This window comes from Ursus americanus, chromosome 5, assembly GCF_024610735.1.
Source record: "Ursus americanus isolate L20-20 chromosome 5, mUrsAme1.1.p, whole genome shotgun sequence".
Lineage (NCBI taxonomy): Eukaryota > Metazoa > Chordata > Mammalia > Carnivora > Ursidae > Ursus > Ursus americanus.
In genome coordinates this window covers 17,983,718-18,009,574 of record NC_142131.1, presented here as the reverse complement: position 1 = coordinate 18,009,574, position 25,857 = coordinate 17,983,718, and the positions used below count along the sequence as shown (strand labels likewise).

Here is a 25,857-nt window from a genome sequence, read left to right as displayed (position 1 = left end):
ATAAAATCTTAAAAAAAAATAAAGTTGAGTATATTTTAAAAAACTGGTTTAAAGATTCCACAAGAATTTTTTTTATTATGTTCAGTTAGCCAACATATAGTACATCATTAGTTTTTGATGTAGTGTTCAACGATTCATTAGTTGTGTATAACACAAGTATTGAAAGTAATGCCCTTGTGTGTCATTATTTTGTTGTTTTTTGAGATTTTTTTTTTTGCACATTTGTAATGTTGTGGTCATTTTACTTAGCTGTGCATGCTGTTATGAATTCCTTTGAATTTTCTAGCTTTTTTTTCTTAATTACGAAAGAGGAATTATAAAGTTTTTATAAAGTCACATATATTTTCTAATCCTTTTATTTGTTCCTCCTATTTTCCTTTGCACCTTAACATGAGAATTGTCTTCCTCGTCAGAAATCTGTCAAGGATTCTCGTCACTTCAGTCTCTATGTCATCTTTTTTGTTTACCTAGAGTCATCAGACACAGTTTGAATCTTTTACATGTTCAGTGGGACACCCTGAAACCCACTCCTGCAGCTTTTGTTGAACTTTTTCCACATGTTTCCTTGAGGTGACGTGTAGGTAAGGATTATAGAGATGTCATGTGGATCCTGTCTTTAGGGCCACATACCAGAAAAGTCTGGAAATGCAAAGCTGAGGAGCAAGCTGCAATGCTTTGCTTAAAAAGCCGTGTAAACTACCAGGAAACTTGAGTGAAAAGGGTGCAAGAGGTTAGGCACAAGAAAGTGGAAGCCGGAGAAGGTTGATTAGAAAGGAAAGCATCTCGTAAGTGGGAAAACCGGAGAAAGTAAAAATGTTCAGCCTGAAGAGAGAATGAATGGATAGCTACTTTCAAATATTTTGTGGATGTTATGGAGAAGAGGCATTAATTTTTTTCTGCTGTTAAGAAAAAGTAATTAGAAACATTGGCTGAAAGTTTAAGGTAGAATAATTTTGATCCAGTATGAAAAGTTTTCCTTGAAATTAGAAGCATCAAACTGTGAGGCGTAGTCTCAGTGTGGTGGTTATGTGCTGCTGCTGGAAGTAGTAAGACATTATTTAGATTACTAGCAGTGAACAATGTTGTGGAAGGAGTTATTACTTAATTAGAGGCTAGACTATATGACATTTGGTGTCCTTTCCAATTCTTAGATTCTGTGATTCCGTGAGGAAGAGTAGAGATATAGTTATTAGTTAATGAAAAACAACCACAATCATCCCATTCCCACCCACTCTTGGCTCTCCCCACAAAAGCTTAATCTGACTATACCACTTACAAGAGGAATCCGGTTAATCTCTATAATTTGATGTGATATGAATAATACTATTCATGGTAGAATGTAAAAGATAAAGAGACAATAAGTAATGATGAGATAAATATTTTTGATTGAGATGTCACAAATAGAGGATAGTATATTCTACTGTCATGAATGGCTTTTAAACATTTAATTATAAATACAATTCTTCCCTCAAACACATGTACTCATGATGGGCTTCAATAATTGTATTATTTCAATTTACCAAAATTATCAGCACAAATGATTCAATGGTATTGAAAGATATTTTAAAGGAGTTCTATAGACTAATTTAAGATTCAGATTGGTTGAAACAAAATGTTTCCATAAGAATTCACTGGAGATGGTTATTTTTATGTTGTTCTGATCACAAAACATGTATTCATTTTCTTTGTTGTTTAAGATGTTGCATTTAGTGTAGATATTTATGATGCTAGTGGGAATTTTAGTCCTCGATTTGTGTTAAGCTGAGTCTTCACTAAGAGGAAGGCATAAAGGATCTATAATTGTAAAGACAGTCAGTGATAAATTGTGGAAAAAATTTTTCCATTAAGAGGGACCAGTGAAGCCTGATAGAGTGAGGGTGTATACATTTCCAAGTAATTCCTTTGATTTGATTTGACAAGGAATAAGTATTTGTAAATAGAGCTTGCAGAAATCAAGTAGGCTTATTATTAAGATGATCTTGCCCTTATTCCTTTTCCCACATGATAGTATTTGAGTTATTAAAATAAATACCAGGGACTGGGGCTAATCTAGAAATACTGAGAAACAGATCATAATTGGTTCAGTTCCACCCTCCTCCCTCTACACTTTTCTGGGAGTTAAGAGCCCAGTGTACCTAACTACCTAGTATGTAGATAAGCCAGACTTGTGACTCATCTTTTGAACCCATTTCCCCCAATTACCTGTGGTTTTACTTCCTCAGAAACCTTCTATCTGAAACTGTAATGATGAATTAGCTCATGTGAAGATACTAAGATGTTCCAGGTACCATTTCTGGTCTTGTGATAAAATTCTAAAATAGATCTTCTTGCATTGATTCATATATTTTTAGATTTGCAGAAGGGGTCATCTTATTTCAAATACTAATTTCATAGATGAGGAACTTGAGGACAGGGAACTTAAATAAGTCAACCTAAATAATCTTTCTGATTTTCTTTCAAGCCATTGTCTTCTGATACTCAAATCAGTTAGTAGTCATAGACATGCAGACCCTTTTGACTATAAGATGATACTGTATGTTCATAATTGAGAGAATTGTTTTAAAGTAAAACAAAATCTATTGCTGACTGGAATATGAGGAATGTATATAGCCTTCTCCCATACTGATGGAAATTGATATTGTTACAGATGTCTTGAAAGCAATCTGAAATCTATTAAAAGAAAAACTATGCATACCTTTGAATAGTAGTCCCTACTTAGAATGATCTAGCCCATAGAAATGAAAGCTTCAGTAGGTAAGGACCTATTAGCTATTTATCATAGCATTATTTATAGTGGCAAAAATATAGAGAACAGTTGAATGCCTTTGATAGGAAGATATTTTAATCCAACAAATCTTAAGCACTAACTATGTGCCAAGAGCTACTTTAGGTACTTGGAATATAGTAGTGTACAAACAATTGAGAGTGGAGCTTACATTATAGGATGGAGGAGAAAAACCTAAGAAATCCTATCGTGTGAAATAGGTAGGTGTATAGTATGATTAAATGAGACGGTAGTGATGCAGGTTAGCAATTTAGCATCTTATGATGGCCTATTTGAGAAGGTGACATTTTAGCAAGGAATTGAAAGGGATTATTCAAAAAATATTCCGGATAGAGGGATCAAGTAGAGAAAAATACTCTGAGGAAGAAACATCTCTGATGGGTTTTGTGTCAGGAAGTGCTGTGAACAAGGAGGAGAAGACTAGAAGATACATCAAGTATCACAGTAGAAGATGACATGAGACATGAGACTGGGTGGTGGTGCCAGTGGAATGAGAGCATCTGGACAACTGGCTACTGGAATTGCATCTTGGAGTACTCAGATATTGAGAATCTGGGGTGAAATGTAGGAACCAGCAAAGGAGACTGAATAAGAACAACTAGAGAGGTAGAAGGGAAAACCAAACCAAGTGAAGAAGAAGGAAAACTTGGGGGAAAAAAAGTGAAGAAAATCTAACAAGGAGAAGGAATTGATAAGTAGGATTAAATGCCATTGACAGATGAAGTAGGTTGGGGACTGAGAATTGATTATCAAGGTAATGATGTGGAGGTCCTTAGTAACCTAGATGAGAACAATTTTAGAGTAGATAATGGGGGCCAAAGTTTGATGAGAATGAATCTTAGTTAGCTTGGGCTGCTTTAACAAAATACACAAACTGGGTGGTTTAACAACAAACATTTCTTTCTCATAGTTCTGGAGGATGGATGTCTGGGATCAGGGTGCCAGTAGGGTAGGGTTTTGGATGAGGCTAGTTTATAGACAACCATCTTGCTGTATCCTCACATGGCAGAAAGAGACCCAGCTAACTCTCTGGCCTCTTATTATAAGAGTCCCCAAGGACTCCACCCTCATGATATAATTACATACCCAAATTCCACCTTCAAGTACCATTGCATTGGGATTCAGGTTTCAATATATGAATTTTGGGGGAATGCCAGTATTCGACTCATTGCATTTTGCCCCTGTGTGCCTCCTTCATTCATGTCCTCAGTGCAGTACACTTATTCCATCCCAGCAGCTCCAAAATCTTAACTCATGCCGACGTCAACTCCAAAGTGTTACTTCCAAAGTCATTTAAATATCTAAATCAGATATGAATGAAATTTGAGGTATGATTCATCTTGAAGCAAATTGCTTTCCAGCAGTAAACCTGAGAAATCAAACATGTTACATGCTTCCAAAACACAGTGGTGGAGCAGGCATAGGATAGACAATTCCATTCCAAAAAGGAGAAGTAGGAAAGGAAGGAAGGAGTGATGGGTCCCAAGCAAGTCCCAAATCTGACAAGACAAGCTCCAGGAGATTTTAATGCTTGAGAATAATCCTCTTTGGCTTGATGCTTTGCCTTCCAGACCTGCTAGGGCAGCAGTCCTTCTTTTTGGGCCTGCTGCAGTAAAGGTCCTGTCCCAGCACTCTGCCAGGCAGGGTCCCTTGGCCTCTGCTGAACAGCTCTGCCCCACTACTTTGGGTCAGGCCCTGTCCTCATGGCTTTGGGCAGAGGTCATCAGGCCTGTTAAAAGCGAGGTGATGGTCCTTGTTTTTCTAACTGAGGAGGCAGCCCTGATCTCTGAATCTCCTTCAGGGTCTTTCTTCCTTTGTTTTGAAGAATTGTGCCTACTTGCAGCTGAACAGCTCTGTGGTTCTGTCCCATAATATCCAAGAAGCCTGATAATTTTCATTCTTTCCCATTCATTTCAATTAAATATATTAAGAGACCTGTATTTACTGACTTGTAGAGATATTCGGGATATATTATGAATGAAAAGTACATGTTTGGGGTATTTAATGATGCTATTTTTGTATAAATAATGAAACCAAAAAAGATCACAACTCCTAGTATCATGTATATACTGGTATATGTACTTATCTACTTATGTATATCTGTGAACAGGAAAAAATGTAGGAAAGTTGCCACACTGTTAGTGCCATCACTTGTTATGATAAGGGGGAATGAGGGAATTAATGGGGACATGGGCATTATTTACCTTTGTCTTCAAACATTTTTGTATTTATCATTTTGTTTGCCTCAAAGAGCATGAGTTAGAATTAAAATTTGAGTCCATTTAAAGAGATAAAATAAGTGAAGTCAAAGAGTTTAGCAATTATCATGGATTTGAGAAATTATTTTATAATCCTGATCAAGGAAATGTAGCATGTAATTGAGAACTTGCAATAAAAGTGGACACTAACAAAATGATTCTTTTTTTTTTTTTAATTTTATTTATTTATGTGACAGAGAGACAGCCAGCGAGAGAGGGAACACAGCAGGGGAGTGGGAGAAGAAGAAGCAGGCTCCCAGCAGAGGAACCCGATGTGGGACTCGATCCCGGTATGCCAGGATCACGCCCTGAGCCAAAGGCAGACGCTTAACGACTGCGCTACCCAGGCGCCCCACCTAAATTAGAAAACAAATAGTTTCATATGTGTAAATACTAAACCTGAATTGACACAGAAGAAATGAATACATGTTCTCTCTCTCCAACGAGGGAGCCTTAGGGGCTGCACACTTTATCTTGAGACATCGCAAAGAGAAATCCACCAATACCAATACTTCTACAACAGTTGTAGATCTCTTGCCTATGGACTTTGGAGACCAAACTACCACAAAATTATCTATAGAAAGACTCATTTTGAAAAACGATTAAATTTGCATATTATTTAAGAATATATTACCTGTTATTCTTCCTGAGCACTAACAAGGAAAAAGGCCTGTTCAAGATTTCTGGATCTGTGATTGAAATACACGTCCAGGGGCGCCTGGGTGGCACAGCGGTTAAGCGTCTGCCTTCGGCTCAGGGCGTGATCCCGGCATTATGGGATCGAGCCCCACATCAGGCTCCTCCGCTAGGAGCCTGCTTCTCCCTCTCCCACTCCCCCTGCTTGTGTTCTCTCTCTCTCTGGCTGTCTCTATCTCTGTCAAATAAATAAATAAAATCTTAAAAAAAAAAAAAAAGAAATACACGTCCAGAACTGAAAGAATTTAAGAGAATGTACCATTTACCTACCCTGGATGGAGCCACCCATTTATGTGGGTGTAGAGTACTCAGGATTTAGAGGTTGTCAGCTTTCTTTTAGTGTCACTAGGGGACTGACAGGCAACTGAGTCACAAAGATAGGTTGAAGAAAATAGAATGGCAATGTCTGTCATCTTGGAGCACACATACTCCATTGAAATTTATTTTAAAACACGGTGAAAGCTGAATAAGGCATTATAGACTGGGCTAAGATTGTTCTATTTTTTGTTTTAATAGGCCCATGTGGTGTTTTTAACAGGGTGCTATTGACATTTTTGGTGGGCAATTCTTCCTTGTAAAGAATGTCCTACATATTGCAAGATGGTTATCATTGTGCACTCCTCCAACCCCCTGAGACTAAATGCACATAGCACCCCACCTCCATCCCCACTTTTCCACCTCTGGATATTACAACAACCACTTTCCCTCCATGTTTTAGTGTGTTTGCTAGGAGGAGAGTTCCACTCTGGGTTATGGACCCAAAATTAGGGGTAGGTAATAGTTTTATTTTTTTTAGTAATATGTGTTTCACCTAGATCAAACTCAAAAAATGTTGAACAAGTAATTTAATTTTGCTTTTGTTATTGAGGTCTGTGACACTCAGTGACACTTTGTGACTCATCTTTCAAAAGAGACTTAACCTCTTTTTTGGGCAGAAGTTCATTAAAAATACTGAAGTTTAGGGACATCTGGGTAGCTCACTTGGTTAAGCACCTGATCCTTGATTTTGGCTCAGGTTGTGATCTCAGGGTTGTGAGATCAATGCTCACATTGGGCTCTGCGCTCAGTGGGGAGTCTGCTTCAGATTCTTTCTCTTTCCCTCTCTCTCTGTCTCTCTAATAAGTAAATAAATCTTTAAAAAATGTTAAAGTTTATTACTTTAGCAAAATATTAATTATGTTTGTATATTTCTTACACATTTGAAAATGTTCCAACAATTCATTAAAGGTTGATGGGTTTTCCCACAGTTAGGCACTCAAAAAAACTTACTGATTAATTTTTTTAAAAAGCTAATAAATCAAAGAACTGTTTAAAGAATAGGAAGTGAACTAAATCTATGACCTTTCTGGCACAGGCTTTCCTCCCATCAACAGAGTTGTACATTTATGATACTATATAAATAATAAATAACAGTGGGTGACAAACCTAGAGGGAGAAAAAAGCAGGAGGTGAGGCATTCTACAGTTTTGCTGTGCATTATCTTCCAACACATTTGTTGCATTGTGGTTTTTTGAGGACTAGGCTTCCAGAGTGTTGCTTGCTAATGGATACTAACTAGAAGGTGAGAAATCTCCCTGTCATTTACTGTGGTCAGAGAAGGAAAAGATATTTGTTGAATGGTTAGGCACACATCCAGTAGTCAACTGACTGCTTAATGCACAATTTATCGGAAGAAGGTAAACCTACCCCCACTGGATAGAACTTGGTTTCAAACATTCGTTGATATTATTTCTAAACCAAAAAGTAGGTGGCATGAGAAGGTATCCTGGGATGAGGAAAGAGCATGCCTTTGGATTCAGCAAAGACTTGTGTTTAAATACCAGTTTTGTTATATATTTACTTTGGGAAAGGTAATAGTTCCATACTAGGTTTTTTCATATATTTCTCTGTCTGTCTTACGAGAATCAGTGGAGGTAATGTCTGCAGAATGCTCACTTTTCCCCCCATCTTTCTTTTCTTTGTCTCCTCTCCTTCCCTTCCCTTCCCTTCCTTTTCCTTCAGTTTCCTTCCAGACGTTACACGTCAAATTTCACTGTAACACAGGGGCATATATAATAACCATTAACAAATAGTGACTTGATGGATTGAATGTGAAAAGGAATAGAGAGGAAACTTAAAACACTTTCTCCCCTTGAGCCTGCTATCCAGATGTTCTACAGGAAAAAATTCTCTTGTACTTTGCTGTGGGGTCCATCAGAGATCTTAGAACTCTAGTTCAAAGTATATTATTACCTTTCTGTTTTTATTACAGGTTTTTGAAGTTTGGAAATACTTAGCTTTGAGTCCTTGAGATCACATTAGATCTTGTCAGGCCCATGTTGTGTTCTCTAGGGTACAAAATGAATGTTGAATTACCACAGTGTCTGTATCTGAAAAGCAATGAAATTCTGAAAAGGAAATTTCAAATCTGCTTCTTAGTATAAAGCAAATGATGATAAATACACATACATATCAAACTCAAATATGTGAAATATCAATCTATAGTTACAGAATAAGATTCAAATTTTTTACATAAAATATGATGCCTATTTAAAATGGAATAAGTTCTTCTTAATAAAAAGAAGCTTCCTGATACACACTTATGTTCTTAAGTCAGTAATATTCTAGGACCTTCTCCCTTTACTACATACTTTCTCTTTGCCACTAAAATCTTTCAACAACACTGACTTGCTCTTGATAAGTTTATTTAAAAAATTATTATTGAAAATAAGTAGATTTAACTTTAGTGTAAAAATGTATATATAAAATATGTGTGTCTTTGTATGTATTTTTGTCTTCAATGATACTGTGCATCCTGTCCCTACTGTCTCTGTCTCTATTCATCCAGGATGGGCAGGTAGAGCAGCATGCAGTACTATATTATAAACTAAGTGCTTAAATTCTCAGTAATAGTACTTCCTGAAATTGCCTTTTAAAAATAAACTATAATTTTATTTGTCCTTTTAGCAAATGTAGCTTATGTTTTAATTATGAAATATTTGCTGAAATTTAGGAAAATTCTAATGCTTAGAATCAAGGTGACTTGGAAGGTAGAAAAGAACAAATTTTAATAATTGCAGCAAAGGAAATTTTATCCATTTGTAGCAAGAAGTTATGCCTATGACAGCATGCTTGCTGCCCCATATCAGGCTAAGGGTGCCATTCATGAATGAGTCATGCACTATTCGTGTTTCTTTTTCATAAACTGCATGCAAGAAAAATCAAGTAATGTACATCTTTTCAGAACCTACAATATGAAAGGGGCAAACTCCAATATTAGCTGGTATCTATATCTGTATAGTAAATTTTTCATTTTCATTTTAAAATAAAAATTATTTTTTAATTTTAATTCTAAATAGACTTTATTATTTAGAGAAAGTTTAGTTTCACAGAAAAATTGAGGGGAGGGTGCAGAGATTTTCCATGTATCCCCTGCTTCCACACATGCATGGCTTCCCCCTTTATCAACATCCCCCACCAGAGTGGTGCATTTGTTACCTTTGCTGAACCTGTGTTGACACATTATAATTACCTAAAGACTACAGTTTATATTAGTGTTTACTCTCAACTTAAAAAAAATCAATATATATAGCATTTTTCTAGATTTCAATATGCATATTACAAAGAGCTGAAGTTCACCTGTGTATTTGAACCTGGATATTTTCAAATTTTCCTGGCATTTTCTTCTTTGACCTGTGGGTTATTTAGAAATGTGTTGCTTGATTTGAAAATATTTAGGGATTACTTCTGATAAATTTCTGTTCCTTACTTTTGGTTTAATTATACTATGGTTATATTAGTTTCCTATAGCTGCTATGTAATAAATTAAAACAAACTTAATGGCTGAAAACATCATAAGTTTATTATCTTTCAGTTCAGTAGTTGAGAATTATAAAATGGGTCTCACAGGGTGAAAATGGATGAGTGGATGAAGATGTGAGATATATATGTATGTATCTCACATATATATGTGTGTGTGTGTGTGTGTGTGTATATATATATATATATATATATATATATATATATATATATATATAATAGAATATTATTCAGCCATAAAAAAGAGTGAAATATTGGCATTTGCAATGACCTGGATGGAGCTAGAGAGTATAATGCTAAGTGAAATAAGTCAGTCAGAGAAAGACAAATACCATATGATTTCACTCATATATAGAGTTTAGGAAGCAAAACAAATGAGCAAAGGAGGAAGAAAAAAGACAAACCAAAAAACAGACTCTTAGCAATAGAGAACAAACTGATGGTTACCAGAGGGGAGGTGTGGGTGGGAGGATGGGTTAAATAGGTGATGGGGATAAGGAGTGTACTTGTGATGATCACTGAGTGATGTATGGAAGTGTTGAATCACTATATTGTACACCTGAAACTAATATTACACTTTAGCTACACTGGAATTGAAATAAAAAATTAATAAAGAAATAGAAAAAACCTCACACTCCTAATATTGTGAAGGATGTTACTTGAAGGAAGGTTTATACATATACAGTGTAGTTTCAAGCATTAAGCACATGACCTTTTTTTCCTTTTTCTTTTTTACAGCTTGCATATTTATTGAGCAGATACTATTAAAATGGCTAAAATACATCGGGTACTTGTGAGTACATCAGTAAAGATCACACTCTTAAGAAAACCTGCATTTTCAGCAGTGTTCACCTGCAGCTCTACGTAAATGTCAAAGATGCAAAGTACTCTTTTCTTCCTTTGCCTATACAGCTGATATACCTATTCTAACAAAGGAGGGAAGAGGAGGAGGAAGAGGAAAATGCACAGGAAACAGTCAGAAGAGGAACAAGGCAGAACAAAGCCTGCTCTGTCAAAGGAGGAGCTATAAGACAGTTATGTAAAAATTGATGTGAGCTTTCAGACTGGCTTATACAACTATCCATGAGTAGATGGTATTCTCTGGTTTTATTTTTGTTTATCCATTTCATTAGGAGCAAGGACAAAAATGTAAAATCTACACCTTGCTTACCAAAACTGCTGAAAAAAAGAGCTCTGCTTTTTAAAAAATATGAAGACATTTTTTCCAACTTAATTTTTGGGAAAGGTGTAATTTTTGAAATTCTACTCAGATGCTAGTTTTTTGGATATTTTTCAGAGGGTGTTTATTTTAAACATTTGCCCTTTCGCCCCCAAATAGCCTTTCAAACAAAAAGAACCAAAAGGATGCCTAAAAATGCCTGCCAAATCATTGCTTATCACTTTCTAAGTTAGGCACGTGAGGCTACCGAAAAAAAAAAAAAAAAGATTTGGTAAGTAAATTACAATTTTGTGAATGCTCGTGCTACAGGGACTGCATGTCCGTGAGTGCCAGCCAGTGAGATGTGAATCTCTTACTCTCTCTGGTAGCATTTACTCAGCCTACAACACTGATAGGAGAAAGCCACACTTAAGACACAAGGAAAACAAGGTGATCCAATCTAGAGAACAACATTCAGGGAAGCAGAGTACCAACACCTTCTTAGAACATGGAAATAAAATATAGCTCCATCAGAGCTACCTCACCAAGGAGCATGTTGGAAGTCCAAAGTAGCACCATTCATCAGTGTCTCAGGTCCTGTGGCAGCATCTCAGTCACTTACCACAAGGAAACTACAGTTTGAAAGTACTTCTACATATCAAAACAGGACATGGATAAAATACAGAGATACAGACAATTGATGAACAAAAACTACTAGGCTGGTCACATCTAAATGAAAAAAAGAATGGGGGCTCTCAGCTTGTACTTCGAGAAGCAGTAGGGAGCTGTGTGAATGAAAAGGCAGGAGTGAACTGTTTGTGTGAGAGCAAAGGGAATTTGAGTTGTGGAAGACATTGTCCTCAAGAACCAGGCCTGAAGGCCCACCTGTAAGGGTTGTAAATGTGAATTCATAGTGTGAAATCTGAGCATTTTCACCTGGGTCAGAAAGATTAAAAACTGGTTTGATGATACCACTTTGTCCATTGTAAATTCTCTAAAGCACAGCTCAGAGTCCCATAGTTTCTTCTTATACTGATTTGCCCAGAAAAAAATCCCGTATATTTTACCATGACCTCATCAATACTCATACACCATATGTAATACAAATGGAGGTGTCACAATTAAATAGAGTAGAGGTGACCGATGCCTGGGGAGTAGAGTTCATTGCTGCCAACTGGAGTCAGGGAGGTAGCCTCAATCTCATCACCCTTCTTGAGGTTCACTTCCTTTGGGACAGGAAGTCTTCCCTTAGAAAGCCTTCCCTCCATTTCCTTATTTGGAAATGGTTCTTAACTGCCCCAGGCAGAGGACTCTGGGTAATAAGCCATTTCGAGAATCATAACAGTCTTGGCCTTGCATCCTCCCTCTCTTCAGTCCAGGGAGACTAACAAACAAAAAGCTCCATTCCCTCTTCACTCTCTCTCCTCTTTACACCTGAAACACAAATGTGGATGAAAAGGGGCATCATACTACAAAGGCAGCTGGTGGGGAGGGAGACATATGACTTTTTCCATATGTTTCTGCATATAAGTTTAAAAACACTTATATCTTAATGAAAGAAGATGTTACCGGAGGGATGGTTTATACACAGTGTAGGTTCAAGCAGTTAAGCTCATGGGCTTGTCCAATATGCTTCTACACATAAATTTACCAGGACTTATATCTTAATGAAAGGAAATACTACTGGAAAGATGCATTATACACACTCTTGTTTCAAAAAAAATCAAGATGAAAGTAAAGCTACATTTTTTTTTTTCTGGAATCCATAGGGGAGAATCCATTTCCTTCCTCTTTCCAGGTCTTAGAGGCTGCCCATAATCCTTGGCTCATGGGCCTCTTCCTCCATCTTCAGAATCAGCAACGTTGTGCGGAGTCCTCATGTTTCTATCTTTCTGGTTCCCCTCTTCTTCCTCCCTTGACTTTTAAGGACCTTGAAGATAACATTGGATTCACTCAAAAAGTCTGGATTACTGTCTGTATTTTAAGGTCATTAAATTAGCAATCTTAATTTCATTGGTGACCCCAGTTCCTATTTTCCATGTAACCTAATGTATTTATAGGCTTCAGGAATTAGGACACATCTTTAGGGGTCCATTGTTCTGCCTGTCACACTGAGAAAACATATTTCATGTGATTTCAATCCTTAAAAATTTTTGAGATTTTTTTTATGGCTAGAAATATGGTGGATCTTTTTGAATGTGTCATGTGTACTTGAACAGAATGTGTTTTCTGTTGTATTGAGATGGAGTATCACTTAGATCAGGTAGAATATATCCTTACTGGCTTTTCTATTTGTTAATTACCAAGAGAGGAGTGTTGAAATTTCCAACTCAAATTGAGAATTCTCTATTTCCACATACAGTTCTATCAGTTTTTGCTTCATATACTTTGAAGCTTCATTTTTAGGTAAATATGTATTTAGGATTATCATGTTCTGTTGGTGAATTAACCTTTCTGTCATAATGAAATATTCTTCTTTATATCCAGTATATCTTGTTCAGAAAACTACTTTGTCTGGAAATAATATAGCTGCTCTAGCTTTTGTATGACTCGTTTCCGTCATGTTATCTTATCTGTGTCATTATGTTTAAAGTGGATTTATTGTATGGGGTATATAGTTTATTTGTCTTCTTAAAACATAATTTGAGGGGTGCCTGGATGGCTCAGTTGGTTAAGCGTCCAACTCTTGGTTTCTGCTCAGGTCATGATCTCATGGGTCGTGGGATCGAGCCCCCCATGGGGCTCTGTGCTCAGTGGGGAATCTGCTAGAAGATTCTCTCCCTCTACCCCTCCCCACATGCTCTCTCTCTCTCAAATAAATAAATAAATAAATCTTAAAAAAAATATATATATATATTTGAGAATTTTGTCTTTTAATTTAGACTTTTAGCCCATTTGCATTACTTTTTTTTAAGAACAGTTTTAGATTCACAACAAAATGGAGCGGAAACTACAGAAACTAAATACGCTTGGCATCCCTAGCCTCCCCTACTATCAACATCCCACACCAGAGTGGTATGTTTATTACAACTGATGAACTTATCCTGGCACACCATTATTATCCAAAATCCATTGTTTATACAGGGTCACTGCTGGTGCTATACAGTCTATGGGTTTGGACAAATATGCAATGACACATGTCCACTATTATAGTATACTATAGAATAGTTTTACTACCCTAAAAGTCCTCTTTTCTCTGCACACTCATCTTTCCCTCTCTCCCAATCTCTGGTAACCGCTGATTCTCTCATCATCTGTCTCTATAGTTACGCTTTTTTCAGAATCTCAAATAGTTGTAATCATACAGTATGTAGCCTTTTCACTTAGTAAAATGTATTTAAGGTTCCCCCATGTCATTTCATGATTTGTTGGCTCATTTCTTTTTAGTGCTGAATAAGATTCCTTTGGATGTACCACAGTTCACTTATCTGTTTACCTATCAAAGGACATCTTGGTTGCTTCCAAGTTTTGGCAATTATGAGTAAAGCTACTATAAACATTAGTGTGCAGGTTTTTGTATGGACTAAGTTTTCAGCTCCTTTGGCTAAATACCAATATGCATGATGATTGGGTCATATGGTAAGAGTATGTTTAGTTTTGTGAGTAGCTGCCAGACTGTCTTCCAGTTTTGCATTTTCACCATCAGTAAATGGGAATTCTTGTTGCTCCACAGCCTTGCTAGCATTTGGTATTGTCAGTGTTCTGGATTTAGGCCATTCTAATGGATGTGCAGTGATATCTCACTGTTGTTTTAATTTGTATTTCTCTCATGACATATAATGTGGAGCATTTTTCATATGTTTGTTATCTGTATATCTTCCTTGGTGAGATGTCTGTTCTGGTCTTGAATCTATTTTTTTTTTTTTAGTTTTTTTTTTTTAATTTATTATGTTATATTAGTCACTATACAGTACATCCTTAGTTTTTGATGTAGTGTTCCATGATTCATTGTTTGCGTATAACACCCAGTGCTCCATGCAATATGTGCCCTCCTTAATACCCCTCACCGGCCTATCCCAATCCCCCCCTCCCCGAAGCCCTCAGTTTGTTTCCCAGAGTCCATAGTCACTCGTGGTTCATTCCCCCTTCTGTTTAACCCCCCTTCATTCTTCCCTTTCTTCTCCTACCGATCTCCCTGCTATTTCTTATGTTCCATAAACGAGTGAAACCATATGATAATTGTCTTTCTCTGCTTGACTTATTTCACTTAGCATAATCTCCTCCAGTCCCATCCATGTTGCTGCAAATGTTGGGTAATTGTTCTTTCTGATGGCTGAGTAATATTCCATTGTATATATGGACCACATCTTAATCCAGTCATCTGTTGAAGGGCATCTCAGCTCCTTCCACAATTTAGCTATTGTGGACAATGCTGCTATGAACATTGGGGTGCATATCGCCCTTCTCTTCACTAAGTCTGTATCTTTGGGGTAAATACCCAGTAGTGCAATTGCTGGGTCATAGGGTAACTATTTTTAACTTTTGAGGGACCTCCACACTGTTTTCCAAAGTGGCTGTACCAACTTGCATTCCCACCAATAGTGTAAGAGGGTTCCCCTTTCTCCACATCCCCTTCAACATTTGTTTTTTGCCTTGTCAATTTTTGCCATTCTAAGTGGCATAAGGTGGTATCTCAATGTGGTTTTGATTTGAATTTCCCTGATGGCTAATGATTTTGAACATTTTTTCATGTGTCTATTAGCCATTTGTATATCTTCACTGGAAAAATGTCTGTTCATATCTTCTGCCCATTTTTTGATTTGATTATTTGTTTCTCGTGTATTGAGTTTAAGAAGTTCTTTGCAGATCTTGGATACTAGTCTTTTATCTGTACTGTCATTTGCAAATATCTTCTCCTATTCCGTGGGCTGCCTCTTAGGTTTTTTTGACTGTTTCCTTGGCTGTGCCAAAGCTTTTTACCTTGATGAAGTCCCACAAGTTCATTTTTTTCTTTTGTTTCTCTTGCCTTTGGAGACGTGTCACGAAAAAAGTTGCTGTGGCTGATGTCAAAGAGGTTGCAGCCTACGTTCTCCTCTATGATTTTGATGGATTCCTGTCTCACATCGAGGTCTTTCATCCATTTGGAGTTTATCTTTGTGTATGGTGTGAGAGAGTGGTCAAGTTTCATTCTTTTGCATATAGCTGTCCAATTTTCCCAGTACCATTTATTGAAGAGACTATCTTTTTTCCACTGGATGTTTTTTCCTGCTTTGTGAAAGATTAGTTGCCCATAGAGCCGAGGGTCCATTTCTGGAGTCTCTGTTCTGTTCCATTGGTCTATGTGTCTGTTTTTGTGCCAGTATCATGCTGTCTTGGAGATCACAGCTTTGTAGTATAGCTTGAAATCAGGCAACATGATGCCCCCAGTTTTGTTTGTCCTTTTCAACAGTTCCTTGGCAATTCAGGGCCTTTTCTGGTTCCACACAAATTTAGGGGCTCTTTGTTCCAGTTCTTTGAAAAATGTCATTGGTATTTTGATCGGGATGGCGTTGGAAGTGGAGATTGCTCTGGGTAACATAGACATTTTAACTATGTTTATTCTTCCGATCCATGAGCATGGAATGTTTTTCCCTCTTTTTGTGTCTTCTTCAATGTCTTTCAACAGTGATCTGTAGTTTCTAGAATATAGATCCTTTACCTGTCTGGTTAAGTTAATTCGGAGATATTGTATGATTTTTGGTACTATTGTAAATGGAATCAATTCCCTAATTTCTCTTTCTTCAGTCTCATTGTTCGTGTATAGAAGTGCAACTGATTTTTGAGCATTGATTTTGTATCCTGCCACATTACTGAATTGCTCTATGAGTTCTAGTAATTTGGGGGTGGAGTCTTTTGGGTTTTCCATATAGAGTATCGTCATCTGCGAAGAGAGACAGTTTGACTTCTTCTTTGCCAATTTGAACACCTTTTATCCCTTTTTGTCTGATTGCTGTTGCAAGGACTTCTAGTACTATGTTCTATAATAATGGCAAGAGTGGGCATCCTTGTCGTGTTCCTGATCTTAAGGGAAAGGCTTTCAGCTTTTCCCCATTGAGAATGATATTCGCTGTAGGCTTTTCATAGATGGTTTTTATGAAATTCAGGAATATACCCTCTATCCCTACACTCTGAAGGGTTTTAATCAGAAAAGGATGCTGTATTTTGTCAAATGGTTTTTCTGCATTAATTGAGAGGATCATATGGTTCTTGACTCTTGTTGATGTGATCTATCACACTGATCAATTTGTGAATGTTGAACCACCCTTGCATCCCAGGGATGAATCCCACTCGGTTGTGATGGATAATCCTTTTAATGTACTGTTGGATCCTATTAGGTAGGATCTTGTTGAGAATTATGGCATCCATATTCATGAGGGATATTGGTCTGTAATTCTCCTTTTTGATGGGGCCTTTGCCTTGCTTGGGGATCAAGGTAATACTGGCCTCCTAGAATAAGTTTGGTAGTTTTCCTTCTGTTTCTATTTTTTGATACAGCTTCAGGAGAATAGGTATTATTTCTTCTTTGAATGTTTGGTAGAATTCCCCGGGGAATCTGTCAGGCCCTGGACTCTTGTTTTTGGGGAGGTTTTTGATCACTGCTTCAATCTCTTCATAATTAAACGGTCTGTTTAAATAATCAATTTCTTTCTGTTTCAGACTTGGTAGCTTATAGGTTTTCAGGAAGGCATGCATTTCTTCCAGGTTATTTAATTTATTGGGATGTAGTTGTTGATAATAGTTTCTAATGATTCTTCCTATTTCTTTCATGTTGGTCGTGATCTCTCCCCTTTCATTCATAATTTATTAATTTGGGTCCTTTTTCTATTCTTTTGAATAAGTCTGACCAGTGGCTTATCGATCTTATTTATTCTTTCAAAGAACCAGCTGCTACTTTTGTTGATCTGCTCTACTGTACTCCTGGTTTCTATTTCGTTGATCTCTGCTCTAATCTTGATCAACTGCCTTCTCATGCGTGGGTTAGGCCTGGTCTTCTGTTCCAGCTCCAGCTTCTTGAGGTGAGAATATAAAAACTGCATTTTAGATTTTTTTGTTCTTTTGTGTGAGGCTTGGATGGCTGTGTATTTTCCCCTTAGGACTGCCTTTGCAGTGTCTTATAGGTTTTGGACCAATGTGTTTTCATTCTCATTGATTTCTATAAATTGCTTAAGCTCGTCTTTAATTCCCTGGTACCCAATCATTCTTAAGTAGGTTGGTTCTTAGTTTCCAAGTGTTTGAGTTTCTTCCAAATTTTTCCTTGTGATTGAGTTCCAGTTTCAAAGTATTGTGGTCTGAGAATACGCAGGGAATAATCTCAGTCTTTTGGTATTAGTTGAGACCTGTTCTGTGACCCAGTATATGGTCTATCTGGAGAAAGTTCCATGTGCATTCAAAAAGAATGAGTATTGTTTTGTTCTGGGGTGTAGTGTTCTGTACATATCTATGAGGTCCATCTGGTCCAGTATATCATTCAAAGCTCTTGTTTCTCTGTTGATTTTCTGCTTAGGTGATCTGTCTATTGCTGAGAGTGGAGTGTTGAGGTCCCCTACTATTAACGTATTATTATCTATATGTCTCTTTATTGTGGTTAAGAGTTGGCTTGTCTATCTAGGTACTCCCCTGTTGGGGGCATAGCTATTTATAATTGTCATATCCAGCTTGTTGGATACATCCTTTAAGAATCATATAGTGTCCTTCTGTATCTCTAACTACAGTCTTTAGTTTAAAATCTAATCTGTCTGATATGAGAATTGCTACCCCAGCTTTCTTTTGAGGTCCATTGGCATGAAGAATGGTTCTCCATCCCTTCACTTTCAGTCTCGATGTATCTTTAGGTTCAAAATGAGTCTCTTGTAGACAGCATATGGATGGGTCATGTCTTTTTATCCAATATGCAACCCTGTGGCATTATGGGAGCATTTAGGCCATTTACATTGAGGGTGATTATTGAGAGATATGATTTTAATGTCATGTTGCCTGTGAAGTCTTTGTTTCTATAGATTGTAAATTTCTGTTCTGTATCACTCTTGGGGCCTTTTTACTTTTATAGACCCCCCCCCCCCCCTTAATATTTCTTGTAGGGCTGGCTTGGTGGTCACATATTCTTCCAGTTTCTGCTGGTCTTGGAAGGTCCTTGTCTCTCCGTAAATTCTGAATGACAGCCTTGAGGGATAAAGGATCCTTGGCTGCATGTTCTTCTCACTTAGTGCTCTGAATATGTCTTGCCAGCTTTTTCTGGCTTGCCAGGTCTCTGTAGACAGGTCTGACGTTATTCTGATGTCCCTCCCCCTGTAGGTGAGGATTCTCTTCCCCCTGGATGCTTTCAAGATTGTATCCTTGGATCTAATATTTGCGAATTGTACTATTATGTGACGTGGTGTTGGTCTGTTCTCATTGATCTTGGAGGGGTCCTTTCTGCCTCTTGGACATGAATGCTTGTTTCCTTTGCCAGATTAGGGAAGTTCTCAGCTACAGTTTTTTCAAATATCTCTTCTAGACCTCTCTTTCTCCACCCCCTCGGGGATGTTGATGATTCTGACATTGGAATATTTCATTGAGTCTGTAGTCTCCCATAATCTACATTCTTGAGATTGGATTTTTTTGAGCCAAGTTTCCATTTTTTCCTTGTTTTCTGTCATCCCACCTTCCAATTCACTAATTTATTCTTCTGCCTCATTTACCCTGGCCGTCAGAGCATCCAATTTAGACTGCATTTGATTCATAGCATTTTAATTTCTGCCAGATTCACTGTAATTTCCGCCCTTAGAGATTTTATATTCTCGTTAATATTTTCGTTAATATTTTTTTCAAGCCTACACATCATCTTGACCATTGTTACTCTGAACTCCATTTCTGACAATTTGGTTATATCCATATCCATTAGTTCTGTGGGAGAGGACACAGTCTCTGTTTCTTTTCTCTGCTGGGGATTCCTCCTCCTTGTCATTCTGATGAGGAGAGTTTGCGGGGAAGTACAGAGCCCAAATTATTGACCAGGACCCAGGCAATGTGCACTTGTTTTATAGGGAGCTTAGGAATGTGGGCTTCTTGATTTTTCAGCCTGCCTTCTGGGGGAGGGGCCTGCCATGCTGATCCTCAGGCAACCCTGTTTGGGTAGAGTTGCTGTCCCCTGTGAGAGGGGGTGGGGATGGGCACAATGTGAGCCCGTATTTCCAGGCCTTTGTTCTCTGGTGGCTTTCCCTGGTGGTTTCCTGTGACTCTTCTGAGAGTCAGAGCCACAGTGGCCGTATCGTAGCCTCTGTCTCAGAACAGAGAGATCGCAGTCTGCTCTGCACTGAGCTCTCCTGGCCACTTTAACTCTGTTTCTGTCAGTGCCGCTAAAAACCCCGCAGCGTCCCGGGTTGTGCGCCGCACAGCCGCTCTCCCAGCCCTCGCTCCCAGGATCCGCATGTCTCTCTCCTTTATGCTTCTACCACCACCAGCCAACCCCGGTTCCACGCGCGCTCCGGAGCTCCCTGTTTCAGTCTGGTTCCAGTGAGCACTCCTTAGCGCCGGTTTTCAGTTTGGACGCGCGCATGCTCCCGAGCTCCCAGTTTCAGTCTAGTTTGAGTGAGCGCTCTGGAGTTCGGGTTTTCAGTCTGGTCGCGCCCATATTCCCGGGCTCTCGGTCTCAGTCTGCTTTCTCGTGAGTACCGGTCCTTGAGTCTGGCCCGCTCCCCAGTGCAGGTGGCTACTGCTTCCTGGCGCCTGAGCTCAGAGGCTCCCTCCCCCTTCCGTTTATCTTCCGATATCTGTGGGCAGATTCACGGCTCCCCTCTTCGTACCTCAATACTCAGCACCAGAGATGTTCGTTTGTAGAGATCCAGATGTATCTTCCTACGTCTCAGGCTGATTTCGTGGGTGTTCAGTTTGATATAGTAGATATCCAGCTCGATTCAGGGGACCAGCTGAAAAAAGGTCCCCTACTCCGCTGCCATCTTTTTTCTTCCCCGAGTCTATTTTTTGTTTGCTGTTGAGTTTTAAAGTTTGTATATTTTGGAGAACAGTCCTTTATCAGGTATGTCTTTTGCAAATATTTTCTCCCAGTTTGTAACTTGTCTTCTTTCTCTTGACTGTGTCTTTTGCAGAGCAGAATTTTTAAAATTTAATGAAGTCCAGATTATTATTACTACCAGGGGTTGTGCCTTTAATGTTATATTTAATGTTATTGCCATATATTTAGAAAGTCATTTGATTTTCTCCTGTTTTCCTCAGTAGTTTTATGGTTTTGTGTTTTACAATTAGGTCTTTGATCCATTATGAGTTATTTTTTGTGGAAGTTGTAAGGGCTATTTTTTAATTTATTCTTTGTTCCATGTTTTTTCTACATTCTTTTGAGTTAACTCAGAAGTTAATGCTCATTTCATCTGTGTTATTGGATTGTAAGCTGTAGGTCTCTGTTTTATCTTAGTGGTTGCTCTAGGGTTTAAAATATTAATCTTTAGTGTGTCATGGAGTACCTTCAAATAATATTATACCTCTTTATGTATAGTGAAAGAACTTTATAATAGGACATTTTCATTGGTTCTCCTATCCTTTGTGCAATTTTTGTCATATATTTTATTTTAATATTTTATGAATTCTGTATGATATGTTACTTTTTTCTCTAAAGAGTAAATTATTTTTTAAAGAGTTTGAAAAAGCAAGAAAAATAGCTTTTATATCTGTCCGTATAGTCACAGATCTGGTGCTCTTTATTCCTTTGTGTTTCCCTGTTTTCATCTAGCATCACCTTCCTTCTTTCTGAAGAACTTCCTTCAAGAATTCTTGTATTCCAGATGTAATGGCAATTGAGTCTCTCAACTTCTGTTTGTTTGCAAGTCTTCATTAATTTACCTTCATTTTGGAAGATAGTGTCACTGGGTATAGAATTCTAGTTTTCCTTCAGTATTTTAAACATATTACTCTATTTACTTCTAGCTTGGACAGTTTCTAATGAGAAATATGCTTAATATTGGTTTTGTTACTCTTTAGGTCGTGTTTTTCCCCCACCCCTATATGCTTTTAAGATCATCTCTTTATCACAGGTTTTTAGCAATTAAAATATGATGTGCCTTGTTATATATTTCTCTCTGTTTATTATTTTGGGCTATATTGACACTCTTAGGCCAGCTTTTATAATTTTTATCAAATTTGGAAAATGTGTAGTCACTCTTTTTTAAATCTAGTCTCTTTTTTCCCTTCTTTTTGATGACTGCTATTGCAAATTATTAGACCACTTGCTATTGTCCCACAAGTCACTGATCTCTGTGTTTCTTTGCTATCTTTCCCTTTCTTTGCTTCATATGTAATAGTTTCTCATGCTGTGTCTTCAAGTTCACAGATCTTTTCTTCACTGTATCATCTGTTAATCTCTTCTAGTATATTTTTAATCTCATCTTGGACATCGTCGTTTTCATCTCTAGGAGTTTGATTTATTTTTGTTTGTTTTAATTTTGAATATCTGTTATGTCTCTCCTCATTATGCTCATGTTTTTCTCTATATTCTTTTTTGAAATCGAAGTGTGGTTGACATACAATATTAATTTAGTTTCAGGTGTACAGCATAGTGATGAGACATTTATATGCATTATGAAGTGATCACTACCATAAATCTAGCTTCTGTCACCATACAAAGTTGTTACATATTATTAACCAATATATTCTCAATACTGTGCATTGTATCTCTGTTTTATTTATAACTGGAAGCTTATACCTTTTAATCTCCTTTTCCTATTTCACCCATATTCCCTCTGCCCTCCCTCTGGCAACCACCAGATTGTTCTCTGTATCTATGCATCTATTTCTGCTTTGTTTCACTTGTTCATTTGTTTTGTTTTTTAGGTTCCACATAAAAGTGAAATCATATGGTATTGGTCTTTTTCTTTGTGACTTATTTCACCTAGCATAATATATTCTACATCCATCTATATTGTTGCAAATGGCAAGATTTCATTCTTTTTTAATGGCTGAGTAATAGGTCATATATATATGTGTATATATATGTATGTGTATATATATGTATATATATGTAATATATATGTATATATATGTGATATGTATATATATATATATATATAAAACATTTTTTTATCCATTTATGTATCAGTAGACACTTACGTTGGTTCCAAATTTTGACTATTGTAGATAATGCTGCAATAAGCATAGAGGTGCTTACATCTTTTTTTTTTAATTTTTTAATGATTTTTTATTATATTATGTTAGTCACCATACAGTACATCCCCAGTTTCCGATGTAAGGCTCGTACATCTTTCTGAACTAATGTTTTTATTTTCTTTGGATAAATACTCAGAAGTGAAATTGCTGGATCACATGGTAATTCTGTTTTTAATTTTTTAAGGAAACTCCATACTGTTTTCCCTAGTCGTTGAACCAATTTACATTCCCACCACAAGTGTTCCCTTTTCTTCAAATATTGTTGTCTCTCATCTTTTTGATACTACCTATTCTGGCAGGTTTGAGATGACATCTAATTGTGGTTTTGATTTGCATTTCCCTGTTGATTAGTCATGTCGAGCATCTTTTTATATGTCTGTTGTCCAACTGTATGTTTCTTTGGAGAAATCTTGCCTCAGGCCATCTGTGTATATTTAAATTGGATTGTGTGGATTTTTTTTTTTTTTTTGATATTGAGTTGTGTGAGTTCTTTATGTATTTTGGATATTAACCCCCTATCAGTTATATCATTTGCAAATATCTTCTTCCATTTAGTAGATTGTCTTTTCATTTTGTTGGTGGTGTCCTTCAGTGTGCAAAAGCTTCTTGGTTTGATATAGTCTCATTTGTTTATTTCTCTATATTCTTGAGTGGTTGAGAATATTTATAATAGCTATTTTAAGATCTTTGTTAATTTTATTATCTTTGTCATTTCTGGATCTGTTTGCATTGATTTTTCTCCTGGTTATGAGTCTTATTTTCCAGCTGCTGTATATAACTAATAATTTTGATTTGGTGCCAGGCAATCCCTCCCTCGCTTCTTGTGAATTTTTTTGTTGTAGGGCGTAGAATTTTGTTATATTCCTTTTAGTATTAGATTTAAAAAAACTGCCATGAAGTTAAATTTTGGGGGGTTCATTTGATTCATTCGAAGCTTGCTTTTATGATTTGTTAGTGAGGTCCAGTGTATCTTTTAGTCCAGGACTAAGTTAGTTTCATTTCTGGGAGATAGCCTTCTGAGGATTTTAATTTATCCTACTAAAATTATGGTGTCTTTCTACTCTGACTGATGGGGACACAAATATTTCCCGGCCCTGTGCAATCTCGGAGAATTATCTACTCGTCTGGAGGTGGAGAGGGGGAGGGATTGGGCTCTGTTACTGTATCATGATCAGGAATGAGGTCCTATAGGATATTTTTGAATTATGAACTCATTTTCTTCAATAGGTATAATGCTATTCCAATTTTTTATTTGTTGTGTCAGTTTATGTAATTTTTTTCAAAGAATTTGTTCATTTCATCAAAGCCAAGAGATTTATTTGTGTAAGATTGTTCATGATATCTCATTATTATTCTTTAATGTCACTAGGATCTGTAATATCTCATCTTTAATTCCCAGTGTTGCTGAATGTGGGGCCCAGAGCACCTAGAGCATTTCTCTCAGTTCTCCTCATCAGCCATGGCCCCAGACTTCTGCAGGCCCTGTACACCTGTGCCTCAGAGTGAGGTGGGTCTCTCTCATTTCTTCTGCTCTTCTCCTGATATCCCTCGTCAACAAATTTTTCCAGTTTTATTAAGAAATAATTGACAGTTGGAGTAAATAAGTGGTATGATAAATGGCTGTATGAACTTTTGCAAACTAATTTTTGAATTTTCAGGAATTTTGCAAGCCAGTTTTTTAAACACAGGCTTTATTAAGAATTAAACTATAAAAAAGAAATAATTGATGTCCATCACTGTATAAGTTCAAGGCATAAAGTATGATGGTTTGATTTACATGTATTGTAAAATAATTACCCTAATAGTTATCCTTCATCTCATATAGATAAAATAAAAGGAAAAGAAAAAGAAAAGGAAAAAAGAAAACATTTTTTCCCCTTGTGATGAGAACTCTTAGTATTTACTTTCTTAGCAACTTTCCAGTATACCATACGGCAGTTGTTATCTATAGTTATCATGTTGTACATTATATCCTTAGTACTTACTTATAACTAGAAGTGTATACCTTCTGATCACCTTTCTCCAATCCCCACTGTCCTGAGTTCTTCCACAAATCTGATCTCTTTTTCTATGATTTTTTTTTAAAGATTCCATTTATAAGTGAGGTCATACAGTGTCTTTTTTTTTTTTTTTTAAGATTTTATTTATTCATTTGAGAGAGAGAGAGAGAGAGCACAAACAGGGGGAGAGACAGAGGGAGAAGTAGACTCTCTGCTGAGCTGGGATATTGAAATGGGGCTCGATCCCAGGACCTGGAGATCATGACCTGAGCTGAAGGCAGATGCTTAACCATCTGAGCTACCCAGGAGCCTCAGTGTTTGTCTTTCTGGACTTATTTCACTTAGCATAATGCCTTTCAGTATCCGTGTTGTTGCAAATGATAGAATCTTCATTTTTTATAGCTAATATTACATTGTATATATACATACCACATTTTCTTTATCCATTGATCTATTGGTGGACCCTTAGATTTTTTTCATGTCTTGGCTGTTGTATATAATGTTGCAGTGAACATGGGTGTGCCGATATCTTTTCAAGTTTGTGTTTCTGTTTCCTTTGGATTTATTCCCAGATGGGGCTCATGGACATTTGATGAAGATCTGTGGAAAAGGTGCAGATTCTTTTTTAGTTCTCCCAGGGATTCTAAAGTCTCATACTATCCCCTAATTGGTGTGTAAAGTTTAGTTAAAATTTCAGCTGTTTTCTTCTCACCTATGTCTAAGATGGAACTTCCTCCTACTCCCATGTCTCTGCCAAAGATGTAAGCAGCCAAGAAGGTCAGCATTTTCTGGATTATAGCTCATTGGACTTGTTGCATTCTCAGCACACTATTGGACACAAAAAGACCTGCGATTTTATAGGTAATCTGCCTTGCTATTGTTAGAACGTAAGTGATGTTCTTCTCAAGTTTCTACATTTACTTTTACTGTCCATGATGAAGTTGCTGTTAATAGAGATCTATGCTGGTGCTGAGGAAAAAGAGCAGGGATGATTGGAATGCTTCTGCCCTGGGGGCTACTTCTCATTGC

The 25,857-nt window shown here is 37.1% G+C and overlaps 1 protein-coding gene and 1 long non-coding RNA gene across 2 annotated transcripts in view; one reads left to right on the top strand and one right to left on the bottom strand.

Moving 5' to 3' along the window:
* Nucleotides 1–25,857, top strand: part of LOC123791476 (uncharacterized) — a 507,626-nt gene that overhangs the window by 178,857 nt on the left and 302,912 nt on the right. The window lies entirely within an intron of this gene.
* NREP (neuronal regeneration related protein) lies at nucleotides 11,818–12,024 on the bottom strand. Its single transcript, XM_087861916.1, is given in 1 exon segment — nucleotides 11,818–12,024. A coding segment is annotated over 1 exon segment (207 nt).